At 37.9% G+C, this 22,037-nt stretch overlaps 1 protein-coding gene across 3 annotated transcripts in view; it reads left to right on the forward strand.

Moving 5' to 3' along the window:
- PTPN20 (protein tyrosine phosphatase non-receptor type 20) overlaps nt 1–22,037 on the forward strand; it is a 115,475-nt gene that overhangs the window by 43,306 nt on the left and 50,132 nt on the right. Inside the window, exons 3-5 of one of the 3 annotated variants that reach the window (XM_059169670.1) lie at nt 693–796; nt 13,599–13,696; nt 16,188–16,297. In XM_059169670.1, the coding sequence (XP_059025653.1) occupies nt 693–796; nt 13,599–13,696; nt 16,188–16,297 (312 nt within the window). Of the gene's footprint in view, nt 1–692; nt 797–13,598; nt 13,697–16,187; nt 16,298–22,037 lie in introns of those variants that run through there. The other 2 variants (XM_059169671.1, XM_059169672.1) reach the window with 2 other exon arrangements.

The raw sequence follows: 22,037 nt of genomic DNA on the forward strand, positions 1-22,037 counted from the left end.
CCATGCTCTTGGATAGGAAGAATAAGCATTGTTAAAATGTCTATACTGCCTAGAGCAATCTATACTTTTAATGCCATTCCGATCAAAATTCCACCAGTATTCTTCTAAGAGCTGGAGCAAATAATCCAGAAATTTGTATGGAATCAGAAGAGACCCCGAATAGCTAAGGAAATGTTGAAAAACAAAAATAAAACTGGGGGCATCACGTTACCTGATTTCAAGCTTTACTACAAAGCTGTGGTCACCAAGACAGCATGGCATTGGCATAAAAACAGACACATAGACCAGTAGAACAGAGTACAGAGCCCAGATATGGACCCACACTGTTCCTCATCTAAGAAGTAGACCCTGAAAGACAGAAGAATGATCTTCTGTGATACCCAATGCATAGGTTCTGGAAATTGTGCATATTTAGGATTTACCTGAAGAATAATACAGAAGTAGGAACAAAGGGACTGCTCAAAAATTAACCTTCTGAGGATGATCCTAGAAGAAGGATCATGTTTGCTATGTTATTTATTTAAAGCAGGGAGAAAAGTGATTAAAACAGGAGATAAAGATGAGATGACTGTACAATAGGAAAAATAGACAAACATTCCCCTTGTGTAGTTTGGGTTTTCTCATTAAGACACAACCTTTCTCTGTGTAGTAGCCCTTTGCATTTGATCAATTCTTTCCTTCTCTTTTTTCAGGAAAAAATAAGAAGGGAAATGACTCTGATTTGGAAGACATGATTTCCCGGGAGACTTCACCTTCATCAAGTGAGAAAAAGACATCTAAATCAGTGACTCATAAGGTAAAACTAGAAGAGGGATGTCTGCTAAATGATTGTGGCTACTATCTAATCACAGAGTAAGCTTTCTAAGGCATAGTGGTGTATTTTGCTCTCCTTAGCACAATAATTTTCATTCTCTGCCACTCTGATGTTGAAGATGACCAAAATAGTAATTTGAAGGAGTAAAACTCTTTGCAACTCTAAAGAAAGCTTTTGATACTCTTCTGGAAATTTTACTTATTTTGGCATGGATTTCATTTTGTGCTACTAATAGAGTTACAAAATGAATTTCATATAAAATATGAAGCACCCTTAGATGTATTGATTGATGGGATTCTTAAAAGTTAGAGACAGCATGGTGCTGTGTCTCCAAACTGTGGAAAGGTAGAGGATTGGGAAAAATCTGGGACAAACACTCTCACCTTTACACATGTCTTCTTCCTTGTGGAGATAACGCCAGGATCAGAGCACAAAAAGAGAATGCATTTTCATCATGTCAGTGGTTTGCATTTTTTTCTCTTATCTACTGGAGCTTTGGGACTGCCATCGTGTTGCTGTCCTCAGACTCACATTCTATAAGTTCCAGCATTATTAGAGATCAAAGTAAGTACCAAGAACAGACACTGCTTCACCTGCTCCCCAGTTTGGCTGCCCTCTCCACCTAGGACTCACAGTCATGCTGCTTTGAAAAACAGCACTGTGGTTTGGTTGTTCTCTCATAGAGGAATCTATGCATTCTTCTTTGACAGGTAAAATGGCTGCATCGAGGCCACCTACTATCATCACATCTCTGGCTGGCGGTCTCTAGTTCTTAATGCTCTGCTGGGTTCTCAGACCCACTTTGATACTTTTCTCTGATCAGAATGATTTTGTACCTGAAGGAGAGATAATTCCAAAGTGAGCACTTTCATAGAACGTCCTGGGTAGATCCTTTTTATAACCATATTTGACTCCCTTCTAGAACTAAATACATTTCATCGTTTGTTTTCCCCTTAATTTTATGGCTTGACCTATCAAGGATGAATTTTGATATGCTTTAAACTTTCCTTTCGGAAAAGAGTATCTTAGAGAACATCTCTGGATGGTTTTTAGAGTAACATGCTGGGAAAACCAGCTGATTTTATCAGAATTTGCTTTTCTTAACATTTCATGAATTAATTTTATGTTATAGCCCCTTGATGCCCTTTCAATTATGATGCTATCCCTAGAATTATCTAGATTCAGACTTATAGATTATTAGATTTGGAAGATAGGTCAAGACATTTTTATTCCAACACTCATTTTAGAGGTGAAGAAACTAAGTCTCAGAGAGCTGAAGTGATTTGTCTGTGATACAGCTTTTCAATCACATCAGAGACTAGAAACCAAGCTCCTATCTCCTCGTATTACTGCTTTCACTTTGTCCTCATATGTCCTTGGTATATGCAGTGCAGGAAAGCTAACTTACATTCTTTAGAAAAAGTTATCTGGCCCTTTCTTTAATTTGACATTAATTTGATTCGGTGAGCAATCTCCAAAAAAGACCTGACATCTTGGTAATTTGGTATATTTCTCCTTGTGCCTTCTTAGCGTTGTTAGCCAAATCACATTTCACTCAATCAAAGACCTATTAGAGTCCTAAGTGAGACTTTAATTTGAATTGCAGACATATAAAACAGTTTGCTTCTTGGATAAATGTAATCAAGTTGATTTTGAAGTGTGACTTGAAATATGTCTCAGGTTTAAATTATGGTAGGAATTCTTCCCTAGGTAACATCACTTTTTCTTCATGGGTGAGTTTGAAGAAAATAGCTTTTTAAACATGTCTTGTTGGAGATGAGAGGGATTGTAATAGTACTATTGTAATAGTACTATTCTCTTTCTTTTCCTCCATCCCATTTCATTCACAATCTTCACATTCCTTTTTGATTCTCCTGAAATTAATGTTTAGGGATTTGTTTTACCAATTATTGTTGATAAACTAGTTTTTAGGACTAGGCCAACTCTGTAGAACTCATTCTATTTATTGCTTATTTCTGTAGTTTAATGAGAAGAAGGCTTTGGAGGACATTTTCCCTTGATTTTTTTTTTTTAAGATTTAGGGTTTTTTTAAAGATTTTGCTTATTTATTTGTCAGAGAGAGGGAGAGAGAGAGAGAGCACAAGCAGGGGGAGTGGAAGGCAGAGGGAGAAGCAGCTCCTGGCTAAGCAACGAGCCCAATGCAGGACTTGATCTCAGGACCCTGTGATCATGACCTGAGCTGAAGGCAGACACCTAACCATCTGAGCCACCCAGATGTCCCTTCCATTGATGTTTTAAAGTAAAAGAGTTAAAATACACAGAACAACACTAACAGAAGAGAACTAATGTAGTATAGTAATATCAGACAAAAAGGCTTAAAAGCATAAAGGTATTAGGCTTTAGAGGTCACTATATAATACTAAAAGGTTTACTTCATAAGGAATAACATGGAGGACATTAGGAGAAGGAAAGGAAAAACGAATCAGGGGAAATTGGAGGGGGAGATGAAGCATGAGAGACTGTGGAGAAACAAACTGAGGGTCTTAGAAGGGGGCAGGGTGAGGGGATGGGTGAGCCTGGTGGTGGGTATTATGGAGGACATGTATTAGACAGAGCACTGAGTGTGGTGTATAAACAATGAATCTTGGAACACTGAAAAAGATAAAAAAAAAACAAAGTTTTAGTTTACAGGGAAGATATAAAATTCTAAACTTATAAGCATTAGAATATATAAATCAGTATTGGACATAATTACAGGAAGGAATTAATAAATTCACTATGATAGTGGACCATTTAAAAAGATATCTTTTATTAAAAGAATAGACAATAGTATATAGAGTATAGAAATTATAAAAAAATTAGCCAGATAGATAGAACAGACATATCTATAGAACTTGCATCCAAAAGTTAGAGAATATACATTCTTTTCAAGCTTACATGGACCATTTATAAAAATTTACCATATACCAAATTAAAATATATCTCAACCAGTTTCAAATAATCTTTTTTTTTAAAAGACTTTATTTATTTATTTGACAGAGAGAGAGTTCACAAGTAGGCAGAGAGGCAGGCAGAGGGATAGGGGGAAGCAGGCTCCCCACTGAGCAGAGAGCCCAATGAGGGGCTTGACCCCAGAACCCTGAGATCATGACCTGGGCTGAAGGCAGAGGCATAACCCACTGAGCCACCCAGGCACCCTTCAAATAATCTTTATAATACTGACTGTGGCCTCTGACATAAGTTGGAAGTCAACCAAAAATAGATAAAACATACATTTGGAAATTAAAGACATATTCAAAACTCATGGGTCAAAGAACAGGTCATAGTGGAAATTTAAAATATTTAAAGTAGAACAAATATAAAATTATGTAATATAAAATATGTGGTTTTGTGATTATACAGTAGTTGGTAGGTGTATTAGGCTTTAGAGGTCACTATATAATACTAAAAGGTTTACTTCATAAGGAATAACAGGAGGACATTAGGAGAAGGAAAGGAAAAATGAATCAGGGGAAATTGGAGGGGGAGATGAAGCATGAGAGACTGTGGAGAAACAAACTGAGGGTTTTGGAAGGGGGCAGGGTGAGGGGATGGGTGAGCATGGTGGTGGGTATTATAGAGGACACGTATTAGACGGAGATATCAAATTATCTACCAGATATCAAATTATCTACTGTAATAGATTACACCATCACATTTATAATGGTACCTGCAATAAAGTATGTAGGAGTCAAAATTCCACTGGTATTTTTCAAAGAGCTGGAGCAAATAATCCTAAAATTTGTATGGAATCAGAAGAAACCCCGAATTGCTAAAAGAAAAAGAAAAAGAAAACTGGGGGCATCACGTTACCTGATTTCAAGCTTTACTACAAAGCCGTGATCACCAAGACAGCATGGTACTGGCATAAAAACAGACACACAGACTAGTGGAACAGAGTAGAGAGCCCAGATATGGACCCTCAACTCCATGGTCAAATAATCTTCGACAAAGTAGGAAAAAATACACAGTGGAAAAAAGACAGTCTCTTCAATAAATGGTGCTGGGAAAATTAGACAGCTATATGTAGAAGAATGAAACTCAACCATTCTCTTACACTGTAAACAAAAATAAACTCGAAATGGATAAAAGACCTCAGTGTGAGACAGGAATCCATCAGAATCCTAGATGAGAACATAGGAAGTAACCTCTTTGATATCAGCCACAGCAACTTCTTTCAAGATATGTCTCCAAAGGAGACTGCTTCAGCTAGCCGGAGATCAGCTAGATAGCTTATCTAAAGATTGCAAACACCTGAAAATCCATCGGCAGATCGAAGAGAAGAAGAACAGCAATTCTGGAAACAGAAAAACAACCACTTTCTGAAAGGTAGGACCGGCGGAGAAGTGAATCCAAAGCGACGGGAAGATAGACCCCGGGGGGAGGGGCCGGCTCCCGGCAAGCGGCGGAGCAACCGCGCACAAAATCAGGACTTTTAAAAGTCTGCTCCGCGGAGGGACATCGCTCCAGAGGCTAAACCGGAGCGAAGCCCACGCGGGGTCAGCGTGGCCTCAGGTCCCGCAGGGTCACAGAAGGATCGGGGGTGTCTGAGTGTCGCAGAGCTTGCGGGTATTGGAACGGGAAAGCCGGCTACAGAGACAGAGCCGACAGTAAGCTCGCAGCTCCGTGTTACCTTGAACCGGTCGCAGGCTCGGTGAGCTCGGAGCGCGGCCGGAGGTCAGGCAGACGGGAGTAACTGGGCGCGGTTCTCTGAGGGCGCACTGAGGAGTGGGGCCCTGGGCTCTCGGCTCCTCCGGGCCGGAGACCAGGAGGCCGCCATTTGTATTCCCGTCCTCTGGAACTCTACGGAAAGCGCTCAGGGAACAAAAGCTCCTGAAAGCAAACCCGAGCGGATTACTCACCCCGGCCCCGGGTAAGGGCGGTGTAATTCCGCCTGGGGCAAAGACACTTGAAAATCACTACAACAGGCCCCTCCCCCAGAAGATCAACAAGAAATCCAGCCGAGACCAAGCTCACCTACCAAGGAGTGCGGTTTCAATACCAAGGAGAGCAGCAGAATTCCAGAGGAGGAGAAAGCCAAGCACGGAACTCATGGCTTTTTTCCTGTGATTTTTTTTAGTCTTGCAGTTAATTTAATTTTTTCTTTTTCATTTTTTTTTTTTTTTTTTTCTCGCCTTCGGGTAAAATTTTTTTTTTTTTAACTGTTACCTTTTTCTTTTTTAACGATTTTTTACTAGTTTATCTAATATATATATATATTTTTTTACATTTTTCTTAGGTGTTTTCTTTTTTAAAAAAAAATTCTTTTCTTTTTTTTTTTTTTTTTTTTTTTTTTTCTTTTTTCTTTCTTCCTTTTTGAACCTCTTTTTATCCCCTTTCTCCCCACTCACGATTTTGGATCTCTTCTAATTTGGCTAAAGCATATTTTCCTGGGGTTGTTGCCACCCTTTTAGTATTTTACTTGCCCCTTCATTTACTCTTATCTGGACAAAATGACAAGACGTAAAAATTCACCACAAAAAAAAGAACAAGAGGCAGTACCGAAGGCTAGGGACCTAATCAATACAGACATCGGTAATATGTCAGATCTAGAGTTCAGAATGACAATTCTCAAGGTTCTAGCCGGGCTCGAAAAAGGCATGGAAGATATTAGAGAAACCCTCTCGAGAGATATAAAAGCCCTTTCTGGAGAAATAAAAGAACTAAAATCTAACCAAGTTGAAATCAAAAAAGCTATTAATGAGGTGCAATCAAAAATGGAGGCTCTCACTGCTAGGATAAATGAGGCAGAAGAAAGAATTAGTGATATAGAAGACCAAATGACAGAGAATAAAGAAGCTGATCAAAAGAGGGACAAACAGCTACAGGACCACGAGGGGAGAATTCGAGAAATAAGTGACACCATAAGACGAAACAACATTAGAATAATTGGGATTCCAGAAGAAGAAGAAAGTGAGAGGGGAGCAGAAGGTATACTGGAGAGAATTATTGGGGAGAATTTCCCCAATATGGCAAAGGGAACAAGCATCAAAATTCAGGAGGTTCAGAGAATGCCCCTCAAAATAAATAAGAATAGGCCCACACCCCGTCACATAATAGTAAAATTTACAAGTCTCAATGACAAAGAGAAAATCCTGAAAGCAGCCCGGGAAAAGAAGTCTGTAACATACAATGGTAAAAATATTAGATTGGCAGCTGACTTATCCACAGAGACCTGGCAGGCCAGAAAGAGCTGGCATGATATTTTCAGAGCACTAAATGAGAAAAACATGCAGCCAAGAATACTATATCCAGCTAGGCTATCATTGAAAATAGAAGGAGAGATTAAAAGCTTCCAGGACAAACAACAACTGAAAGAATTTGCAAATACCAAACCAGCTCTACAGGAAATATTGAAAGGGGTCCTCTAAGCAAAGAGAGAGCCTACAAGTGGTAGATCAGAAAGGAACAGAGACCATATACAGTAACAGTCACCTTACAGGCAATACAATGGCACTAAATTCATATCTCTCAATAGTTACCCTGAATGTGAATGGGCTAAATGCCCCTGTCAAAAGACACAGGGTATCAGAATGGATAAAAAAACAAAACCCATCTATATGTTGCCTCCAAGAAACACATTTTAAGCCCGAAGACACCTCCAGATTTAAAGTGAGGGGGTGGAAAAGAATTTACCATGCTAATGGACATCAGAAGAAAGCAGGAGTGGCAATCCTTATATCAGATCAATTAGATTTTAAGCCAAAGACTGTAATAAGAGATGAGGAAGGACACTATATCATACTCAAAGGGTCTGTCCAACAAGAAGATTTAACAATTTTAAATATCTATGCCCCCAACGTGGGAGCAGCCAACTATATAAACCAATTAATAACAAAATCAAAGAAACACATAAACAACAATACAATAATAGTAGGGGACTTTAATATTCCCCTCACTGAAATGGACAGGTCATCCAAGCAAAAGATCAGCAAGGAAATAAAGGCCTTAAATGACACACTGGACCAGATGGACATCACAGATATATTCAGAATATTTCATCCCAAAGCAACAGAATACACATTCTTCTCTAGTGCACATGGTACATTCTCCAGAATAGATCACATCCTCGGTCCTAAATCAGGACTCAACCGGTATCAAAAGATTGGGATCATTCCCTGCATATTTTCAGACCACAATGCTCTAAAGCTAGAACTCAACCACAAAAGGAAGTTTGGAAAGAACCCAAATACATGGAGACTAAACAGTATCCTTCTAAAGAATGAATGGGTCAACCGGGAAATTAAAGAAGAATTGAAAAAAATCATGGAAACAAATGATAATGAAAATACAACGGTTCAAAATCTGTGGGACACAACAAAGGCAGTCCTGAGAGGAAAATATATAGCGGTACAAGCCTTTCTCAAGAAACAAGAAAGGTCTCAGGTACACAACCTAACCCTACACCTAAAGGAGCTGGAGAAGGAACAAGAAAGAAACCCTAAGCCCAGCAGGAGAAGAGAAATCATAAAGATCAGAGCAGAAATCAATGAAATAGAAACCAAAAAAACAATAGAACAAATCAACGAAACTAGGAGCTGGTTCTTTGAAAGAATTAATAAAATTGATAAACCCCTGGCCCGACTTATCAAAAAGAAAAGAGAAAGGACCCAAATAAATAAAATAATGAATGAAAGAGGAGAGATCACAACTAACACCAAGGAAATACAAACTATTATAAGAACATACTATGAGCAACTCTACGGCAATAAATTTGACAATCTGGAAGAAATGGATGCATTCCTAGAAACATATAAACTACCACAACTGAACCATGAAGAAATAGAAAGCCTGAACAGACCCATAACCAGTAAGGAGATTGAAACAGTCATTAAAAATCTCCAAACAAACAAAAGCCCAGGGCCAGACGGCTTCCCGGGGGAATTCTACCAAACATTTAAAGAAGAACTAATTCCTATTCTCCTGAAACTGTTCCAAAAAATAGAAATGGAAGGAAAACTTCCAAACTCATTTTATGAGGCCAGCATCACCTTGATCCCAAAACCAGACAAGGATCCCACCAAAAAAGAGAGCTATAGACCGATATCCTTGATGAACACAGATGCGAAAATACTCAACAAAATACTAGCCAATCGGATTCAACAGTACATTAAAAAGATTATTCACCACGACCAAGTGGGATTTATTCCAGGGCTGCAAGGTTGGTTCAACATCCGCAAATCAGTCAATGTGATACAACACATCAATAAAAGTAAGAACAAGAACCATATGATACTCTCAATAGATGCTGAAAAAGCATTTGACAAAGTACAACATCCCTTCCTGATCAAAACTCTTCAAAGTGTAGGGATAGAGGGCACATACCTCAATATCATCAAAGCCATCTATGAAAAACCCACCGCAAATATCATTCTCAATGGAGAAAAACTGAAAGCTTTTCCGCTAAGGTCAGGAACACGGCAGGGATGTCCATTATCACCACTGCTATTCAACATCGTACTAGAGGTCCTAGCCTCAGCAATCAGACAACAAAAGGAAATTAAAGGCATCCAAATCGGCAAAGAAGAAGTCAAATTATCACTCTTCGCAGATGATATGATACTATATGTGGAAAACCCAAAAGACTCCACTCCAAAACTGCTAGAACTTATACAGGAATTCAGTAAAGTGTCAGGATATAAAATCAATGCACAGAAATCAGTTGCATTTCTCTACACCAACAGCAAGACAGAAGAAAGAGATATTAAGGAGTCAATCCCATTTACAATTGCATCCAAAACCATAAGATACCTAGGAATAAACCTAACCAAAGAGACACAGAATCTATACTCAGAAAACTATAAAGTACTCATGAAAGAAATTGAGGAAGACACAAAGAAATGGAAAAATGTTCCATGCTCCTGGATTGGAAGAATAAATATTGTGAAAATGTCTATGCTACCTAAAGCAATCTACACATTTAATGCAATTCCTATCAAAGTACCATCCATCTTTTTCAAAGAAATGGAACAAATAATTCTAAAATTTATATGGAACCAGAAAAGACCTCGAATAGCCAAAGGGATATTGAAAAAGAAAGCCAACGTTGGTGGCATCACAATTCCGGACTTCAAGCTCTATTACAAAGCTGTCATCATCAAGACAGCATGGTACTGGCACAAAAACAGACACATAGATCAATGGAACAGAATAGAGAGCCCAGAAATAGACCCTCAACTCTATGGTCAACTAATCTTCGACAAAGCAGGAAAGAATGTCCAATGGAAAAAAGACAGCCTTTTCAATAAATGGTGCTGGGAAAATTGGACAGCCACAGGCAGAAAAATGAAATTGGACCATTTCCTTACACCACACACAAAAATAGACTCAAAATGGATGAAGGACCTCAATGTACGAAAGGAATCCATCAAAATCCTTGAGGAGAACACGGGCAGCAACCTCTTCGACCTCTGCCGCAGCAACATCTTCCTAGGAACAACGCAAAAGGCAAGGGAAGCAAGGGAAAAAATGAACTACTGGGATTTCATCAAGATCAAAAGCTTTTGCACAGCAAAGGAAACAGTTAACAAAATCAAAAGACAACTGACAGAATGGGAGAAGATATTTGCAAACGACATATCAGATAAAGGACTAGTGTCCAGAATCTATAAAGAACTTAGCAAACTCAACACCCAAAGAACAAATAATCCAATCAAGAAATGGGCAGAAGACATGAACAGACATTTCTGCAAAGAAGACATCCAGATGGCCAACAGACACATGAAAAAGTGCTCCATATCACTCGGCATCAGGGAAATACAAATCAAAACCACAATGAGATATCACCTCACACCAGTCAGAATGGCTAAAATCAACAAGTCAGGAAATGACAGATGCTGGCGAGGATGCGGAGAAAGGGGAACCCTCCTACACTGTTGGTGGGAATGCAAGCTGGTGCAGCCACTCTGGAAAACAGCATGGAGGTTCCTCAAAATGTTGAAAATAGAACTGCCCTATGACCCAGCAATTGCACTATTGGGTATTTACCCTAAAGATACAAATGTAGTGATCCAAAGGGACACATGCACCCGAATGTTTATAGCAGCAATGTCCACAATAGCCAAACTATGGAAAGAACCTAGATGTCCATCAACAGATGAATGGATCAAGAAGATGTGGTATATATACACAATGGAATACTATGCAGCCATCAAAAGAAATGAAATCTTGCCATTTGCAACAACATGGATGGAACTAGAGCGTATCATGCTTAGCGAAATAAGTCAAGCAGAGAAAGACAACTATCATATGATCTCCCTGATATGAGGAAGTGGTGATGCAACATGGAGGCTTAAGTGGGTAGAAGAATAAATGAAACAAGATGGGATTGGGAGGGAGACAAACCATAAGTGACTCTTAATCTCACAAAACAAACTGAGGGTTGCCGGGGGGAGGGGGTTGGGGAGAAGGGGGTGGGATTATGGACATTGGGGAGGGTATGTGATTTGGTGAGTGCTGTGAAGTGTGTAAACCTGGTGATTCACAGACCTGGGGATAAAAATATATGTATATAAAAAATATATGTTTATAAAAAATAAAAAATAAAAAAAAAAAAAAAAAAAAAAAAAAAAAAAAAAAAAAAGATATGTCTCCAAAGGCAAAGGAAACAAAAGCGAAGATGAACTTTTGGGACTTCATCAAGATCAAAAGCTTCTGCACAGCAAAGGAAACAGTCAACAAAACAAAGAGGCAACCCACGGAATGGGAGAAGATACTTGTAAATGACAGTACAGACAAAAGGTTGATATCCAGGATCTAAAAAGAAAAACTCAAACTCAACACACGCAAAACAGATAATCATGTCAAAAAATGGGCAGAAGACATAAACAGACACTTCTTCAATGAAGACATACAAATGGCTATCAGACACATGAAAAAATATTCATCATCACTAGCCATCAGGGAGATTCAAATTAAAACCACATTGAGATACCACCTTATACCAGGTTAGAATGGCCAAAATTAGCAAGACAGGAAACAACATGTGTTGGAGAGGATGTGGAGAAAGGGGAACCCTCTTATGCTGTTGATGGGAATGCAAGTTGGTGCAGCCACTTTAGAAAACAGTGTGGAGATTCCTTAAGAATTAAGAATAGAGCTTCCCTATGACCCTGCAATTGCACTACTGGGTATTTACCCCAAAGATACAGATGTAGTGAAAAGAAGGGCCATCTGTACCCCCAATGTTCATAGCAGCAATGGCCACGGTCGCCAAACTGTGGAAAGAACCAAGATGCCCTAAAATGGACAAATGGATAAGAAAGATGTGGTCCATGTATACACTATGGAGTATTATTCCTTCATTAGAAGGGAGGAATACCCAACTTTTGTAGCAACATGGACAGGACTGGAAGAGATTATGCTGAGTGAAATAAGTCAAGCAGAGAGAGTCAATTATCATATGGTTTCACTTATTTGTGGAGCATAACAAATACCATGGAGGACATGGGGAGATGGAGAGGAGAAAGCAGTTGAGGGAAATTGGAAGGGGAGATGAACCATGAGAGACTATGGATTCTGAAAAACAATCTGAGGGTTTTGAAGGGGTGGGGAGTGAGAGGTTGGGGGAGCCAGGTTGTGGGTATTATGGAGGGCACGTATGGCATCGAGTATTGCTTGTGGTGCAAAAACAAAGAATACTGTTACGTTGAAAAGAAATTAATAAAAAAATAGTACTTAGGAGTCAATCTAAGGATAGGTATGATTTACTTTTTTTTGAGAATATTTAAAAATATTTTATTGTTATAGATATATCACTAATGGATATTAAGTCTTAATAAATGAAGAACATAGTTATCCCTAATTTATTTATTTACCTTTTTAGAGATTTATTTATTTTAGAGAGAGAACAGGAAGAGGGGCAGGGTGGGGAGTGAATCTCCTACAGACTCCCCACTGAGTGTGGAGCCTGATGTGAGACTTAGTCCCATAACTCTGAAATCATGACTGTTTTCTTTTGCTGAGGATGCTTCCCTTTCTCTTTGCTTAGCTCTTCCTTTTGTCTTTTAGGTACATGACAGTTACATGTCACCATACTCTGTGACTGCATTAACATCACCAGCTGTAATTTGTATGGTTGCTTGTGTATTTTTTTCTCCTCATGAGAACACATGCTCTGCAGCAGCAGAACACACGCCTCTCTTGTTCATTGTTTTATCCACAGCACTTAGAGCAGTATCTGTGCATACTAGATCCTCAGAAAAGAATCATCAAATGAATGGATTAATTGAAGCAGAATTACTGAATCTTTATTTTAATGTGATTTCCCCCCTAATTATACTCAATTTTTTTTTTTTTAATTATAGAAGACTCTGAATGCAACAGAATGGACTGAAGTCTATGGGGCAGTACGGAATCCCATGGTAGAGATGGATTACTGGACTAGATTACATAAGCACTAAAATAAAGATAAATACAGTGCTAAGAATTTTGTATTTACAGTAAACCAAGGATAAGAGCCTTCTCTGGGTTACAGTGATAATTTTTTTTGATAAAAAATGAAGCCTATTTTTATCAACTTTTAGAAAATAACTTGGGTGATTCAATAAAAATTCACTTGTGTGTGCATAGTACTTTATGCTCTTTTGTTTTGACAGGTTGTAAAATATTTAATAGGGAGCAGTACATTTCAGGTGATTTTCTAGAAGTAGAAATCACACAGACTGTGGTTTTAGTTCTATTATTGAAGATTCTTCATAAGAAGCTATAGAAACTAGACATTTCTTTTAAACTACACATTCCTAAAATCATAGCCATGATTTTCTTTTCATTCTTATTCCTGTAGGTTTTGGAAAATGCAGGTGGCTCAGAGAAGGTAAAACTCCCTGTTCAGAATTTCCAACACAGTAATTATGATGATCTTTTTAAAGATGCTACAGAAAGGTATAACCAATATACTTATTTAGTGAGCTTTCTGTTCATTCATGCTCATAGCCCTCTCAGTGGAGACCATGAATAAACAACCCTCAAATGTTTGATTAGTTTCTCAAGAGATAATTCTTTGTAGTAAGTACAACCTGATTTTGCTAGAAATAGGATGCATTTATGACCTCATAAATATGGTATTAACACAAGAAGAAGATATTCCTAAAGAGTTTAATTTCTCAGTCAACTCAACAATTATACATTTCCAGAGTCTTTGTAAATGTGTTGGGAGCTTTGGAGAGGGCATTATGCTTGAGGTAAAGTAAAGCACAGGACACAATTAATTCCACTAGAAATTATATGGATTTCCAAGAAAGAAAATAATGTGCTAGAAACAATAGAACTGTTAGATGATGAATTCTTGGTACTATGTATGAAAATATTTAAAGAACCAAGAGAAAAGTAAATTTCCATTAGGAAAAACAAAAGAAACAATAGCATTCATGCTTATAAAAATGTTCAAATTTAGGTGTGACATGCAAAATCATATCAAAGAAGAGAACATCTTAATGAGCCATATTTCTATATAGAGATTTATAAGTCATGTTAGCTGTAGTGACTGGAATAGCACTGTATAATAATGCAGATAGTTTAAAACTTGCATATGCAACTTTCAAAAGTGCATTAAATGAACAAATAAATTATAGTTCAAAAGACATTTGAGATCCTATTATATACTAATGGTATATACCAATTATTAGATGGTAATTATATACTAAGCATTGTATTAAAATGTAAAATATTACACAGTTCTTGCCCTTTAGTTTATAATTTAATTAGGGAAACAGATATGTAAAAGACAAATTTAAATATGATATAATAAGTACTGTTATAGAGCCAAAGTCCAGGGATTGTGAATACAGAAGACAGAAATATGGATGGGAGAGTTTATCACCACTTTATTTGAATAAAAAATATTTAGGATATTTATTTGGATTTAGGATCTTAAGTATAAATCTAGCAGGGGAAAAGGGAGGGAAGAAAATGTCAAGCTGGGAGAGGTTTAAACAAAGATAAGTTGTGAAAATATCTTATTAATGGTGAGAATTATTATGTGTTAAGAGCTCTAGGGTACCTGTGAATTTGAATGCCAGGAAGCTTGGGACGATAAGAGGTAGAGCCAAAAATATAATGTGGGTCAGAGTGTAAAGGAGCTTGATATACATGAAACCAAGGAGTGCATATTTTAGTCAGTTTGTTAGCATTAGGAGGAAGTACAGGTGGAATTTTTCTTGTTGTATTCATGCATATGTCTGTCTACCCATCTAGGAAGAGGATTGTGGGTAGCAAGGTGGATGATATCTGGCAAGAAATGGGCAACAATTAGATATTTATAGTAATCCAAAAAAAAAAAAAAGATGAGAAGAGGAACGAATAAGAAACTTGAAATGACTCACAGAAGCAAAAGAAGAAAGGCATTTATTTGGTTAAAGCATAAGATGCACAAAAGAGATTAGTAGGCATGACGATGAAAAAGTAGGAAGGGGCCAGATTGCCACTAACTTAAACTTCTGTGAGGGGCCTGGATTTTTCCTGAAGCTGGTGGGCGGGTAGAATTAAATTTGAATTTAGGGAGAGTTTTCTCTAGACATCAGAGATTAGAACCAGAAATCACATTAAGAGGCTTCTGTTAAGTGGGGTTGCAAATGACAGTGCAGCAAGTAAATGGAGCAGTGAGAAACTGGAAAGGAACAGGAAGACAGTAGGGCTAGTGTTTGAAAGAAAGTTGAAAAGGGTTTCCATTTTTAAGATCGGGGGAATCAAGTATTCTTACGTTTGGAAGAATTCATACATGGGGGAGATTATATATATATATATATATATGAAAAAGATAATTTTAGAAAAAATTGTCTAGGAGACAGAAGGCTTGGAGTTGAATGTGGAAGAATTAATTCTGATCAGGGAGAAAGTAAGGAATAATTGAAAATGTTGGTGTAACTAAGCACACATTTTTTTAAAAGTATGTTGAACGTGTTCTTGCTTTCTGGCTTTCATTGTCGAGAAGGGGCTACATTTTTACGAAGGCAGAGAATTAAGATAGGGTCTACATGAGGATGGTGGTTCAGAATTAGCTACCATGGAAGAAAGGTAGAGGAAGCTGGACTGAGACCTGCCCGTGTTTTCCAGATGGCTTTCTGTTGATATCAGAGACCCCGGTGGCCTCAGTACTTTCTTTCTGTAGCTGAGGTAAAGGACGTTAGTTGATCCAACATGCCTAATTTGCAAGCCAGGCAAATGTGGGAAGGGATGGAGTTTGTGATCAGACGTTGGGACTTGGGCATGATCTCTGTGGAAGTGGGCCCTCTCCAGGGGCAGACGACAGAAGTACATAGCTGAACTAAAATGGAGATGGGTGTCAACACATTCATTAATACAGATTACCAGAGAGTCTTTCATAAATGTATATATTCTTTGAAACCATAAGCAAATACATAAATTTCTTTTCTAGTGAGAGTGAGGGCACCCTGGCCACGGGTGGCTTGTTTCTCAGAGACAAGTGGAGCAGTGAGGATGAAGAGCTTCCTGGACCGTCCCGGACTGTCCCACCTCAGCTTGCCGGTACGACCTCATCCTATTGCTATTAGCACATTCTTGAAGAGGCTGTATTTCAGAGGTAGGAACGAAGACATTTCTAATATGAATGCAGGAAAGAGCTGGGAAAAACTTTTTTAGATGGGGAAAGCAAGGTTTCCTAGGGTTTTTTTTTTTTTTAAGAATGAAGAAAATGCTCCACACCCCACCTTCGTAAGGGTAAATTTCTCCCTTTCTTTGAGTATTTTAATATATCAATGTCAGCTTAATAAAATGAGCTATTTATATTTTCTCATACTAGGAATTAGAGATTTTTGTAGACTTGCATTATGATCTGCTTCCTCATTTTCTTAATTTTAATTTGTTGCACAGTATATACTTTATAAATAAAATAGGAACATTTTTTGATAACACATAGTCATATGTTGTAAGGAAAAAAGAAAATACAGATGTGTATAAAAAATAAATCATAATACTGAAGAATATTAAAAATTTTGTGTGTATATGTATTTACATCTGTATATAATGTAAACAGAAATATAACCATGAACATATCTAGATTTATACATATATAAGTTATAAAAATTATAAAATAAAAACATTTAAATTTCTATATATGTAACATTTGTGTGTGAGGTAGGGGAAATCCCATACTTCAAAAAACCCTGGGGTGCCTGGATGGCTCAGTGAGTTAAGTCTCTGCCTTCGGCTCAGGTCATGATCTCGGGGTCCTGGAATCGAGCCCTGCATCGGGCTCTCTGCTGGGCAGGGACCCTGCTTCCTCCTCTCTCTCTGCCAGCCTCTCTGCCTACTTGTGATCCCTCTCTGTCGAATAAATAAATAAAATCTTTAAAAAAAAAAAGAGAATTATAGAGAACATGCATTTCAACATTAAATTGAGTGTCAAAATATTCTCTAATGACTTTTAAATTTGGAAAATGTCAAATCTAATTAGGGCAATCTCACATTCTAATTATTAATATACAGTCTGACACAAAAATAGTTTACAAGAAAATACTTTTTAAATACTAAAGTATAATTTACATATGGTAAAATTCATCCTTTCAGCATGCAGTTCTGTGAGGTTATAGACAAAGGTCTACCATCACCATCAAGATGAGTTTCCTTCATTCTTCATCTTTCTCGTCGTCCGTCTTTTGTCGTCGGTCTTCCCTCACCCCACTGCCAGTGCCTGGCAACCAGTAATCTGATCTTGTTCTTGTTAGCTTTGTCTTATCCGAAGTGTCATATAAACAGAATCATAAATATGTGCCTTTCATGTGCCACTTCTTTCACTTGGAGCAGTGCTTGGTATTTGTTTCTACTGTTGTTTTTATTGGTATTTAATTTTTTTTTTCCTAAATAGCATTCCATTGTATGGCTATACCAGTTTGTTTATCCATTCAGCAGTTGAGGGACATTTGGGTGTTTCCACATTTTGACAATTATGTATAAAAGCACTACAAACATTCACATACTGGTTTTGTGTAAATCTACTTTTCCATTTCTTTAAAGTAAATCTATCTAGGGGTGGGATTTCTGAGTCAAAAGTCTATAACTGATAGACTGTTTTCCAAAGGGGCTGTACCTGTATTCATTTTATCTTTTTTCCTCCTACTCTTTTTTCTTTGTGTTTCTGTTTAAGATAATTTTTACCAACTCATCTGCAAATTTATTTACTCTTTCCTCAGCTTTGTTAGTCTACTAATAAATAAGCCCACTTGAAAACATTCTTTAGCTTTCCTACAGAGTATTTATTTATTTATTTATTTGAGAGACAGTGTACTCGCAAGCCGGCATGAGTGGGGGCGAGGGGCAGAGGCAGTGGGAGAAGCAGGCTTCTGGCTGAGCAGGGAGCCCTATGTGGGGCTTGATTCCAGGACCCTGAGGTCAGGACCTGAGCTGAAGGCAGACTGAGGTGCCCATCTTACAAAGTTTTCTAGTGAGAAAATTTACATTTGACTTTATCTTCTAGTTTCCATCTCTGTTCAAATTCCGTATCTGTTCATAGTTTGTCCACTTTTTCCATAAGAGCTTAAACATATTAGTCAGAGTTATTTAGAATTTCCTCTCTCATGATTTTAACACATGGGTCATATCTAAGTTTTTTCCTGTAGAATTGCCTTGGTTTTTTTTGACGTCTTTTGTCACTGCTGCTGCTGCTTCTTGTATGTCTTGTAAAGTTTGGTAGGGTGTTGATTTGGGGTGTAGAAAAGTAGAGATTGAGGTAAGTAGAATTTATGCCTGGAAATAGTCATGCCTGTTCCGCTGCTAGGCCATTAGTGTAGGTTCTTGATTTAGCATGTTTGGGACATGGGTTAGATTTTGGTTTTGTGTTGCTTTCATTACCTACGTGAACTTTTGTTTGTTTGTTTGTTTTGTTTTGTTTTCTTTAATTTTATTTTCAGCATAATTTATTTTCCTTCATTGTTTTTGCACCACACCCAGTGCTCCATGCAATCCGTGCCCTCTCCAATACCCACCACCTGGTTCCCCCAGCCTCCCACCTCCCATCCCTTCAGACCCCTCAGATTGTTTTTCAGAGTCCATAGTCTCTCATGGTTCACCTCCCCTTCCAATTTCCCCCAACTCCCTTCTGCTCTCTAACTCCCCTTATCCTCCATGCTATTTGTTATGCTCCACAAGTAAGTGAAACCATATGATAATTGACTCTCTCTGTTTGACTTATTTCACTCAGCATAATCTCTTCCAGTCCCGTCCACGTTGCTACAAAAGTTGGGTATTCATCCTTTCTGATGGAGGCATAATACTCCATAGTGTATATGGACCACATCTTCCTTATCCATTCGTCCGTTGAAGGGCATCTTGGTTCTTTCCACAGTTTGGCGACCGTGGCTATGTGAACTTTTGACTTAAAAATGTGTCAAGATTTAAATTGTGCCTAGGGTGGTAACTGCAATGCTAGAGGGTTTCTCTTCACCTTCCTGTTCTGCCCTTACTTTAAGCCTTCCCGGTGCACCTGTGGTTCAGAAGGGCTCTTCCCCACACTCATGCTCTAGTGGTAGCCTGGTACTGGCTGGCCTGCACAGGAGGGCAGAGTTCTTTGTGGTCATAGTCCAGACTCAGCCTTTGGTAAGTTCTCTGTTCCTGGTTTTCAGGGGAGAGAGTTTTGTCCGTGATGCTATCTCTCCTCGCTGTGACATTCCAATTCTGCTTTGTATTTTTGGCAGGCTTACTGTGGGAGAATTTCCTGTTCCTTGCTTAGTGGTAGGACACTGATGATAGTATCGGTATAGGGTCCTGGACGTTTCCTGCCTTTCCTCCCGGAGGAGAGTGTTTTTCTTTAGCTATTTCTAACTGCATTGGTTCTTCATCTGTGCACAACAGTTTGCTGCTCGTCCTCCTTCAGCTGAAGATTTTGTTCTCTGGGGAGACGGTAGGTCCAAATGGGACTTTTTACATTTTCCACAGTGGCAGTAACTCTTCTCTAAGCCTTTGCCACTGAGGGATTCCTTCCATTTCCTTCCAAATGACACAACGCTGTGTCATTTCTTTTTCTTTCTTTCTTTCTTTCTTTCTGAGCATCAGTTGGAGGCCTACTGAGTCTGCAAGGGTGTTGCAAACTCTCTAGTATCTGTGGCTTCCCGAAATTCCATGCTCTCACATTAGGCCACATTCAGTCTTCAGCAAGATACTAAGCTTTTTTTTAATCTGAATTCTTTTCCATCTTCTGGAAATCCTATCCTAAGCCATTCTCCAGTTGATTTTTTTCCCATTAATAATCTGTAACATGTATTCTTATACATATTTCCTATGTACCAGTGCTTTTTTTTGTTGTTGTTAGATTCCCTTGATAAGTCAAGGTATATATTCATTTTGTATTAAATAGATAATATCAGACTCCTTTCCAGAGGTTAGAGCAATTTATTCTTGCTCTAGCTGTTTTGAAGGGCCCAATTTCCCATATTTTTATCACCACTAGATAGCCCTTTTCCCAGCTTTTGCCAATCTGATGAATTAAAAATAACAGTTCCTTGTTACTGTAATTCACATTGTCCTGATGACTAATGAGAACGAGTATCTTGTTTGTTTATTAGCCTCTTTCATTTGCATATTTGTATCCTTTACCATTTTTGTCTTATTATTTTGTAGGAACTCTTTACATTTTGGAAATCCTAACATCTTGTCTGTCTGATAAATATAAACTCTTCTCCTGCTCCATACCTAAGAAAGAAAACCTTCATAACCATTGTGGGTTTCTAGAGTGTTTAGAAATTCCTTTACTAGAAGAATGCGCAAATACTCTCTTAAATTTCTCCCAGAATTTTCATTCATTCATCCATTCATTCATTCACTCATTCATTCATTCAGTTTTACCTAGGTCATTAATCTGTCTGCTGTTAATTGCTAAGTATAGTGGACATGTAGAAAATGGGCTAGACAATTAAACCAGCACCATTCACTAAGCCACTTTCCCAATTAAATTTAAATATATGTTTATCACATATTAAATTCCCAAAAGTGTTTGGGTCCTTTTCTGTTCTCCAAACTTTTCCACTGATTTTCTTGTTTGTTCCTGTGGACATATTATTCTGTTGCGATTATAGAGGTTGTAAGTAATATCTAGAAAGACAAATCTTCCCTTAATTTCTAAAAAAAGAAAAATGAATGTAAAGGGTATTAAGAGGTGCAGACTTCCAGTAATAAACAGATCATGGGATGTAATATAAAGCATAGGGAATGTAGGTGATAATATTGTAATAACTTTGATGACAGATGGTAAATAGACTTATTATGGGGATTATCTCATAATATATAAAGACACCAATCACTCTACTCCTAAAACTAATAGGATACTGTATGTCAATTATACTTCAGTCAAAAAATTTTACAGGCTGTTTGGGCTATTGCTACATATGGCGTTTTAAATTATTTTGTTCATTCCCATGTAAACCCTTTTGTTTTTTTGTTTTTTTCTTTCCCCAAATTTTTATTTAAATTCTTGTTAGTTAACATGCAGTGTAATATTTGTTTCAGTTGTAGAATTTAGTGACTCATCAGTTGCATACAACACAGCACATCACAAGAAATGCTCTCCTTAATCCCATCACCTATATAACCCATCCCCGCCCCCACCTTCCCTCCAATAACCCTCAGTTTGTTTTACATGGTGAAGAGTCTACTTCTCGGTTTGCTGCTCCTTTACTCCTCCCATGTTCTTTTGTTTTGTTTCTTAAATTCCACATGTGAGTGAAATCATACGGTATTTGTCTTTCACTCACTGACTTATTTTTGTTAGCATCATCTTCTCTAGCTCCATCCACTTCCTTGCAGATGGCAAGATTTCTTTCTTTTTAACATGGCCAAGTAACATTCCATTGTGTGTGTGTGTATGTATACCACATCTTCTCCATCTATTCATCAGTCGGTATACATTTGGCTCTTCCCATAATTTGGCTCTTGTTGATAATGCTGCTACAAACATCGGGGTGCATGTATACCCACGTAAACCCTTTTGAAATTCAGATGAGAGTGGCATGACATTTATATTCATTTGGGAAATATCGGCATTTTATGATACTAAGTTTTTCCTTCTATGTGAAGAATGAGGTGTGTCTGGAGATCAGGTATTGTGTGTGTGAATTACAAAATGACTATTGCTTCACCTTCCAAAATCTGACATAAGAACCTCTCTTATCAACCATCTTAACTGGAAACATTTGGGAAATAGAATTCTTGGAGAAGTAGTTTAGCCTAGCCGTGTTGACATATTGCAAAGTGACCACAGTCCATCTTTTGTTAACTT

The sequence above is a fragment of the Mustela lutreola genome, chromosome 4 (genome assembly GCF_030435805.1).
Source record: "Mustela lutreola isolate mMusLut2 chromosome 4, mMusLut2.pri, whole genome shotgun sequence".
Classification (NCBI taxonomy): Eukaryota; Metazoa; Chordata; class Mammalia; order Carnivora; family Mustelidae; genus Mustela; species Mustela lutreola.